The 10,121-nt window shown below is 37.9% G+C and overlaps 1 protein-coding gene across 1 annotated transcript; it reads left to right on the forward strand.

Annotated features, from left to right (window-relative positions):
• Positions 1-5,406: 5,406 nt before the first annotated feature.
• LOC148045632 (uncharacterized) lies at positions 5,407-9,463 on the forward strand. Its single transcript, XM_087715159.1, has 3 exons — positions 5,407-5,525; positions 8,232-8,317; positions 8,814-9,463. Exons 1-3 carry the CDS (start codon positions 5,453-5,455, stop codon positions 9,285-9,287), a joined length of 633 nt encoding a protein of 210 aa, XP_087571285.1. The 5' UTR covers positions 5,407-5,452; the 3' UTR covers positions 9,288-9,463.
• The last annotated feature ends 658 nt before the right edge of the window (positions 9,464-10,121 follow it).

The raw sequence follows: 10,121 nt of genomic DNA on the forward strand, positions 1-10,121 counted from the left end.
ATGCTCTGGAACTACTGTTAGGCTTAACATACTTTGCTCCTCTCATATTCAGTCCTAAGCACCAAAATTGTTCTCAACAAAGCACAGAGACCTACATGGATTGGCAGCATCAGCATCAAATGGCACAAATACATCCCTGCTAAGTCCATTTGTTTGCATCTCAATGCAATTCAAAAGGAGGCTGAAAACTCCAATCCTAATTACTGCATGCTGCTAAGGCTACAGGTTATATAGCAGCATCTCATTTCTGCTGTCTTGCATATTATAGCTCAGAGACTCTCTGACAGGTAATCATTTTGGGAGAAAAGGAACGAGAATCTATGCAGAAACATACTTCAGATTACATGGCATAGTAAATTTGGTCTTAAGGCAAAATCTCTCAGGGATGGTTCTGTGCTATTTTTTTTTACATCTTTAATAATTAAACTATACGAGGAACTTAATCACTGTACTATATCTTTCAAAAATCCTGGAGAAATGAGTAATTACCAGATGACTGGAAAATGGCTAACCATGGTTCCCATCTTCAAAAAAAGAAAAAAAAATGGATCCAGCCTGACATCAATAGCTGGGAACTGTTGTTCATAGTGGTGGTTCTTCATCACCAGCTACCTCTTTCTTTATAGGGGAATTTCTGGTATTTATCCTCACTAGAAATGATGCATCCATTCAAACAATAGGTAACCTCAATGTGGGATAAGCTAGCCTCTCCTGAAGGACCAAGCCAATAGCTGACAATCACCATTGTGACATCACATATGAGAAAACCTTGATTGGTTAAATACCAGATGACATACAACAAAAGAGGCTAACATATATCCAGGAACTGATTGAACTGGTTACCTTTAATCTTATGTCTGCCCAACATGCAGAGGTATGGATGGTAAATCCCAGCATATCAGTGGCATTGAATCTGAGCATTATTAATCTCTAGTTTCTATTTCCAGTTAGGCAAACTGGTAATGTAAAAACTAACTTCTTCTAGAAAGTATGCTATGCTTCTCTTATTTCTTCTAATAACACTACTCCCCCCGCTTTTTTTTTTAAATACACCTTACTGTAATCTCATTGACATTGAGTCTTTATTGATTAGCCCTTGGGCCATATCAAAGTACAAAGTTCCAGAAACAAATAATCACTAAAATTTGATAAAAGCAATTTAAAATGGAATTTGATAAAATCCAATTTAAAATGAAATTGGAATAAAATACAATTTAAAAATTTACCATATCAAATGCTGCTGCTGTAAGGTCTATGAAAGCAGCCAACAGAGGTCTCCTCTTATAAGCATATTTGGCAATTAGCTGGTTCAAGACAAAACAGTTATCAATAGTAGATCGGCTTTGTCTAAAACCCGCTTGTTCTTCTGTGAGGATATTGCTTTCCTCCACCCAGATTTCAATTCTGTTCAAAAGGTACCTAGCATATATTTTTGATGCAATGTCAATCAGGCTAATGGACCTATAATTACTAGTATCTATTTTATTCCTGTTTTTATATATGGGGATCCTTACTGTAATCATTTTCAAATGAACATTTATTTCTCCACCTTGGATAGATTATACTGCTAATTTATGACAAATAATAGACTTTCATAGATCTACCTTTAAAAAATTAGAAATCTCAATGCTGGTTTCATAACCCAGCTGCCCAGTATCTAAAAACTAAAATGATGGGTGCAGATTTCTATTTATTGAGATTTGTTAGCAATATTTCACTTCAAACTCTGCTGGGGAAAATTCTTGGTCTTATTTCAGAAGCATGGTTACTACCTCAACTTGTCATCTCCCTCTGATACTTACAGCAAATTAATTTCTTCTAAGAGATGCATGAGTGCTCTGTAAATATTGTTTCTCTCCAAAGGCTCAAACATACATGTCATTTTTTTATTGGAAAGGGTTTCTTTCTTTTCACTACTAAATCCTGGTAAGACACACAGCTGTCAGGGAATTATAAGTCTATTGGCATCCATATGCTTGAAGATTTTTCATAAAAATATAGTCAAAACTATCATATAGTCATTATGGGCTGAAATGGATAAAAATGAACTGATGTTTTCTGGATTTATTGTTTCATACAGCAGAATATGGGGAAGAGGGGACGATGTATAATTTTGAAGGGGAGAAATTGTTTTAAATAACTGCCGCGAACAAAATTGAAAGCTGTTTCCTTAATTATCTATTTTCTTTTTATATATTTTTCCTGCAACCTTAATCTTAATCTTTTCCAATTCTTTATATTGTTGTGTTCTTTTTTTAACTTTATAAAAACATGATTCAATAAAACTATTAATCAAAGTATTATAACATCATTGTGAACAAAAATGAAAGACTAAACCTGTAAGCAGATGACAAAGCAAGGCTTTTAAAAATATTTTAAAAGTCCCAAATGATCAAATATGATTTTAATTCCCTTCTTAGCTGTGATTAAACAACTTACTTCAACTCAGCATTTTTCCATTACATGGTCTCCATTACAGAGGAAGTTAAAGACATCTGTAGTGGGCCTTGAAAAAAGTAGCCCACAGATAATTTGCACATCTTTCAATTATAAATAGTACACAGGCAGGTTGAGCTTAAGTTATGTAAACTTTATATAACTTAGGACTTTAAAATAGGCTTAGAAAGCAATCAACCAGTGAAGTAGTTCTAACACAGGTATTATGGGCGACCACTTATAAGCACTATGTGTCACTTGTGAACTTTTATAGAGGTGGCTCTATAAAAAGAACATTTCAATTAGCCCTGGTCTCTCTTCTTTAGGATTCATGGTTTTTGTGAGTCCAAATATCAGTAACAACTTCATCCTGTCAAGTGGTTTCAAAAATTCAAAAAAAAAAAATTGTTACTACTGGTTCTGTGGGCATGGCTTGGGGGGCATGGCTTGGCTTGGTGGGTGTGGTTTGGTGGGCATGGCAGGGGAAGGATACTGTAAAATTTCCATTCTCACCCCACTCCAGGGAAAGGATACTGTAAAATCCCCATTCAGCTGGGACTCGGGAGGCAGAGAATAGATGGGGGCAGGGCGAGTCAGAGGTGGTATTTACTGGTTCTCCAAACTACTCAAGATTTCCACTACCGGTTCTCCAGAACTGGTCAGAATCTGCTGAATACCACCTCTGAACCTGTCCATGTGTTATTTCAGTTTATTCTCCCACATTCCACCCTTTCTAAAATTACATGAGCCTTAGAGCTCTGTATCTTTCTAACCTGGTCATTCTTGTCTTTTTCAGAGTGACAAAATTAGACTTTACATAGGAAAGGCCTTATGACAAAGATTCTTACTACCATTTAGCTTCCTCATTCTTGATTTGCTGTCTGCTATAGTTTCTACTACTGCAATGCCAGCTTCAGCATTACATCCAGAACTCTAATTTTCTTTACACTGAATATTTTTCAGTACTTGTAAAGTCCAAGGCTTATGCTCCTACAAAAAAAATGGCATAGTATTTATTCATGGTTAAATTTATGTTTAATTTATGCGAAGGCTCATGGATTGGGGCTAAAAGGTGAAGATAGAAGCAGTATGCTCCATCCCATAATTGGGTAGACGAGGTTGCCCTGATAGACCAGTCCCACAGAAAAAAAATCATGGTGTGCTGGAATAAGCAATGAATGATGCCAAAGATAAAAAAGAATATATATTACTTCTCTTTTTTCTCTTAAACCTGTCTCCCCTCTCAAGCAAAAGGCTATTTGGAAAGAACTAATAGCTCTTACCAAAGTTCTGAATTTCTTAGATAAGATTCTTAAAATTAGGACTATAGGGATTCCACCCTGAAATAATTAACTAATTAAGGTACAATACAAGTTGGATAAACAACTAATAATATCTAACCTAATAGTGCAATGCAAAATAAATTACTGGAATTGCAAGTTGTACTCAGCTAAAATACATCACATTTTTCAGATGTTTGATTTTTAAAAAATAAACTCCTTATTTCCACTGATGAACTTTTCACTAAAGTTATACCCATGTGCACTGAATTCTCCCTTGCAACAGTAAATGCACCACATGTATTTCAAAGTAATGATGGATTGGACTTTGGCATACCATCTGAAAAAGGAAAAGACTTCATTTGCAGAAGAGACTCCAAACAGTGGTGCTTCACCAATTCTCCTTTCAGCCTCAAACTCCAGGTATCCTTGAAAAAGCTGATTTGGAAAATCAAAACTACATCTCTCTCTGACTGTATGAGAACAGTGGAACATGCTAAGAGCAGGAGCACATTCATTTAAAGTCTGAATCATATTCCATGTATAGCCAACAAAAGTCATTCATTCCATTCAATTGAGATTCGATGTACTATTTTCTTCTAGTTATTGTTTATACTCCTTGGTATATTTTGGAAGGATTAATTATTCAGTCATATACCCCCCCCCACCCGCCAAACCAGTTACCCTTCTCACAAAAGCAGTTCACAAAAAGCTCAGCATTTCCCTTGAATTTATATTCTAACAGAAATGTCCCCCAGAATTATTTCAAAATGAGATGGGCAGCAAATAAACAAACAAACAAACAAATAAATAAATAAATGTAAATAAATAAGTAAATAAAGAAATAATAAAGAAATTGAGAATTTGAAAAGAAAATAGTCCTGGTTAGTTTAGTTGTCCAGGTATATTTAAAACCAACCATTCCAGTTCAGGTTGCTTCCATTCTATACCTATCATCTGTCTGTCTGTCTGTCTGTCTGTCTATCTTCAGTTGGACTGGTGGGTTTCTGTTTCTGGGTTTTTTTTCTGACCTGTTTTTTTTCATGATTTATGCTAGGGTTCCCCCCCCCCCCTTATTTTACTTTATGTTTCCTGTCTTGAAGTTTTGTCTGCTTCTTCCTATCTCCTCTCACAGCAAAATGATCCCTCAAAACTGCTTCTAATGTTAGCTGGAGAGAAAAAAGCAGGTATTGTAGCAGAATGGCAGCAGCTTTCCTTGTTGTTCAAGTCTTCTGCTCCTTCCTTTCAGAACAAGGTAAGCTTCCATTCATTGTTTTAATCATTATTATTATTCATTAAAGGAAAGACTTCTGAACATCAGTCCTAATTTGTAACATATATACTACTTTTCATCCTGAAGATACTTGGAACTAGATATTTTGAGAGAGATAGTCTTGTCCATGCATCTGATAATAAGGGTTGTAATCTATGATAGCTTTTGCTATAAGAAATGTGTTAATATGTCACAAGATTTTTTATTGTCAAAGGAAATGGAAAAGAGCATGAAACAAAATTATCAAATTTTGTAGTCCTTGAAATCTGGACACATGCTCTTCTACTGGATTATGAATTTGTGAGGCAATAACTACTGAAAATGTGAATGTATTGTAAATACTGTAATAAATGATACAGCTTGTATATTTTTAAATTTTTAAATATGCATTTGTGGATGAACAACTTTACAACCTTCAGCTCCACTTTTGAAGTGACAGACGTATAGGCCAAGCTGCATCTCAATGATAATGAGGAAGGGAAAGAAAAAAGATCAGGGACAAATTCCTTGGACATGGGAGCAACCTTTGCCATTAGGTAGGTATCCATGATTTTAGAAGAATAGCTGTAACAGATGGATTCATTTCTGCAGAGGCTCTTTCCTTCCTGTGGATTGAAAAGAGTTGTGGAAGAGCTTGTGCCACCCATAAATGTAAATGTACCTCTTGACCTGAAAAGGAACAAAGTTTGTGCAGGAGTTTATGGTCTTTATCTGAATATATCTTAAAACAGGAAGTCCTCAACTTACGACCACAGTTGGTACCATGATTTTGGTTGCTAAGCAATGCAGTCATTAAGAGAGTCGTCACATCACCAGACCCAATGTTACTGCTGTCATCAATTGAACCATATGTTGTTAAGTGAATCACAAACTCATTAAGCGAACCTGGCTTCTCCAATTGATTATGCTGGTCAAAAGCTGGTTAAGAAAGTCACAGATCACTATCATGTGATTAGAAAACATTGCCAGTCCTGTTGTAAAATGCAAGCCAGTTGCCAAGTGCCTGATTTGTGTCCTGGGAGTAATGCAACGGCCATAGCCTTGAGGACAGGTCATAAATCATTTTTTCCAAGTCCATCAGAACATCCAACCATTGGTCGTAAGTCAAGGGCAAACCTGAAGCATAGAAATCTAAAGGGTGTTTGCCTTTTCATCTCAATGGAGGAAGTCAATTTCCCCAATTGTTTTTCAGAGCTATGCGACAATTCATTTTTTGCCGGTTAAAAAAGCCCTTTGCTATGATCAGTCAATTGTATACTCAGTCTTCCCATCTGCATACACTTTGTTACATCTGTTGGATTTTTTTCCTCAGTCCATCTCTTAGCACAAGGATGGATTGCTTTGCTCTCCACTGTAGATCCAGGGGCACAGAAGAAAAAATCCTAAAATGAGCAAAGAGAAGAACCATAATGGGAAGCAAAGATCAGCTCCCTGAACCAATTCCTTTTGTTGCCGGTAGGAAGAAGAAGCGTATGCTGATAGACTGTGATGTGTCATCACAGCTGGACACAACTTGAAAATCAGATGTTTGACAAATTTAGTGTAAAACTTTAGCCAACACAATCTGGCAGGCCCAGAAACAATTCTTGGTTCATAACCTATGTTACTCAGAATGTTAGGACCCCTGTTGTGCCCATGGTATCACTTGTAAAAAAAATCTGGGCTGTCACCAGGCAAACACTTTCTGGACTACAGGCATGAGTCATTTATGTGAAAAGAGCACAGAAGGGGATCACCGAATGCTTTGCTGCCAAATATTGGCTTGTTATGGCCGTGGCATAAGAATAGATCTTTTAGTGCCAGGGCATTGTGCCTGCCTCCTCATCAAAGCTACTCACTGAAGTTATATTGGGGGTGTAGAGACTTTTAACTTCACCAGTGAGAATTTCCCTAGCTTTTCTTGGCAGCTCTAGCAGTCTAAAGCTGCAAAGGAGGATCCCTTGGGAATCCAGTGTAGGTTTGAAGAGCATTGGGGACATGTAAGTAAGGGCCGCTGTGGCTCAGGGCTAAGACGCTGAGCTTGTTGATCAGAAAGGTCGGCAGTTCAATGGTTCAAATGCCTAGTGCCACGTAACAGAGTGAACTCCCATTACTTGTCCCAGCTTCTGCCAACCTAGCAGTTTGAAAGCATGTAAAAATGCAAGTAGAAAAATAGGGACCACCTTCGGTGGGAAGGTAACAGTATTCCATGCAGCTTCGGTGTTTGGTCATGCCAGCCACATCACCACTGATATGTCTTCTGACAGTGCTGGCTCTTCGGCTTTGAAATGGAGATGAGCACTGCCCCCTAGAGTCAGGAATGATTAGCACATATGTGCAAGGGGAACCTTTACCTTTAAGTAAGGAAAGAATACCTGATTCATCAGGTCTCAGTTTGCTGGAAGGTGGTTACAGCTGGATGCAATTATGAAAGATGGTGTTCATCATAATGGAGTAATCTTTGACCTTGTATTGCCTTAAAATTCCCCATGTGGTAGCAGTGCTAAGGAACCTGATAAAGGATGCCAGCACCAACCAAGAATGTGATTTTTTTTTAAATTTCAGATCAAGCATTATGGTTAGCCTTTTGATAGCATACCCTAAACAAGCAGTGGATTGAAAAATGACTTTTAATTTAATGTCACTTTTATTCATATGTATATTTGATTAAATAATAGGGCCCACAGATAGGTGGGGACAGCCTTTGAAGCATGCACTCCACTTTGTAGAGAAAGCCATTGTTCTAACATTATGAAAAGACTGCTTCACTTGGACCCAAATTGATCCTTATACAGGCTTTACACAGCTCCAATAGAAGAGAATAAGTGTACCTCAAGGTTAAACAGTGGCATCCTTCGTTGTCACTTGCGTGTGGCTGTTTACATGCAGAAGCTTCATTACCTGACTAGGTAATATCTTATGACATTATAATCAGCGCCCTGTACCCAATGGCCAAGTGCCCTAATAATATTACCACGTTGGGTAATGAAATGTCTGCAATAAAACACCCAAGACTCCAGAGCTGTACACAATCCTATTAAAGGTTCTTCATCATATTTTTATGCATTTTCTTTTTGGTCACATTAAAAATATATATAGTAACAAATTTTGGAAACCACATGTGCCTCTGAGGTGTATCTAAACTTTATATCCTGGTTTGCATTTTATAATTCATTGTATAATCACCCACCAATATGCATTCAGTTAATCAGGTGATCCTACACATTATTAACCCTATGCATTGACCATTTTTCTTTTCACAGATTTGTTCCAAGCATCTCAGTCAGCTGTGGAGCTCAGGAACACCAAAAAAGAAAAACTAGTGCAAAGTGTTGTAATTCCTGTAACGGTGAGGCCAACTATTTTATTAAAGATATCCTTTTAGACTACTTTAAAAAAAATAAGGCAGGCCTTCTTCTCCAGATCATTTTTAGTAGTCAGTGTGGTGACAGAGTCATTTTCCATTTTTCATTCGAATGCTGAAAGCCAGCAATGCTTACTGAGGAAACGGAATTGTTTGAACTTCTAACCTCCTGATGTTGGAACATTTTCATCCAGAAGAACAAATCATGGGCACATTTTTGTTTTTGAACCAAATGTATGTGCTTGATAATATACAGAAAAATTCCTAGGACTTTGGATATGATTAGAATCAAGTCCCTGTGAAACTTTTACTGCCTGACATGAATAGCTAAAATTCTTATAATTAGTGTTTTCTTTTTAAAAAATAATGACTCACCCAGAATCTTTTGGCGGCATTTAAATTGCTTGTATGTATAAATAAATTACTTGGGGGGGGGGGGGTTGCAAATACTTCCAGCCATTTCTGCATGTTTGATTTTTAGGAGCCTTCAAAGAAATGGAGAAAGTTTTCTTACCCTCCCCAGTGGGCAAGTATATTAGATGTGGCTCAAAAAATCTTGGATGAAGAAGACAAAATGAAAAAGAAACAAGGGAATAAAGCAAAAGGAAAACAATCCCAATCAGCTAAGAACTTCCGGGAGGAAGGTATAGAAACTGAAGAAAAAAGGATGCCTGAATTTTGCGATCTACACAGTATAAAATTAACAACAATACAACCTTTGTTAGACAAATTACCATCTCCAAAGCTCTCGTATTTACGGGCAGAGAAAGAGATCTTAACAGCTAAAGACATAGAAGATATTATTCAGGAAATTGTGATCCTCAGGGCCAGAGAGAGGCTCTCTGAAGAAGCTATGGCTAAAGAAGGAGACAAAGAGAAGCTCTTTTCCGAAGACATCTCTTCTATCAATGCCCCAACCCCATGCTATCACTGGGACTGGAGGTGGCCACTTTAAAAATGGCTGCTCAGGATGAATGCACGAAATCAGACACCTGGATTAGTGCCTTTGGAGCACCATTCAATAACTTATCATTGTGCTGAAATGTTTTTTGTTACTGTTTTGTTGCTATTGCTGCTCCTGCTGCTTTCCATTCAAAGCCTCTGCGGGCAAGTTCTTTAATCTATATACCACTAAAACTCTTGTCTCTGTGTCTGGTTGCTTGCCACTTTCAATTGGGCGAAATGGTATGTTATGGGGCAACAATTTTTTAACCAAGGTACCTCAAATGGGCTAACACATGAAGTTGCAGGACCATTACACCTGTGGGACCGTCACGTTTGTTATTTCCAATGCTCCCTGCCAACTTCCTACAAGTCAGTGAGGAAGTTGGTAGGAAATGTAAACTCAGTTGTGATTGCCAACACTCCCTGCTCGCTTTCTATAAGGTCTTTGTTGTGGGAAGCTGACAAGGAGTGTACGCAGTGGGGAAGCCATCAGGGAAGGTTGCAAGCTGGTTAGGTAAGTCACTCCCACCTGTGCTATCTCCCCAACTTTTCTGCACTGATGCCACACACACCCATACGCTTCCTGAACTGTGTCACTCTCCTGCTCAACATCTCTGACCTATGTGGCATCTGTTTCACATCCCTGTGCTTCCTACACTCCCTAACTCATGCCACATCTTTGTATATTCTCTCTGACTCATGGGCACTTCTTGCTCATCTGTGTGCATTCATGCACATCATTCCTGATCTGTGACACATCCCTGCACATGGGTGCAGGTCAGTGGTGGGATTTAATTTTTTTACTACCGGTTCTGTGGGCGTGGTGTGGCTTGGTGGGCGTGAC

Source organism: Thamnophis sirtalis, unplaced genomic scaffold (genome assembly GCF_051295495.1).
Source record: "Thamnophis sirtalis isolate CommonGarterSnake01/CBP01778 unplaced genomic scaffold, rThaSir2_p1.2 scaffold_5, whole genome shotgun sequence".
Classification (NCBI taxonomy): Eukaryota; Metazoa; Chordata; class Lepidosauria; order Squamata; family Natricidae; genus Thamnophis; species Thamnophis sirtalis.

Coding starts and splice junctions, on each gene's coding strand:
- LOC148045632 (XM_087715159.1), top strand. CDS start 5,453: ATGATAATGAGGAAGGGAAAGAAAAAAGATCAGGGACAAATTCCTTGG. Junction 5,526..8,231: donor GGAGCAACCTTTGCCATTAG/GTAGGTATCCAT, acceptor TTCTTTTCACAG/ATTTGTTCCAAGCATCTCAG. Junction 8,318..8,813: donor GTGTTGTAATTCCTGTAACG/GTGAGGCCAACT, acceptor TTTGATTTTTAG/GAGCCTTCAAAGAAATGGAG.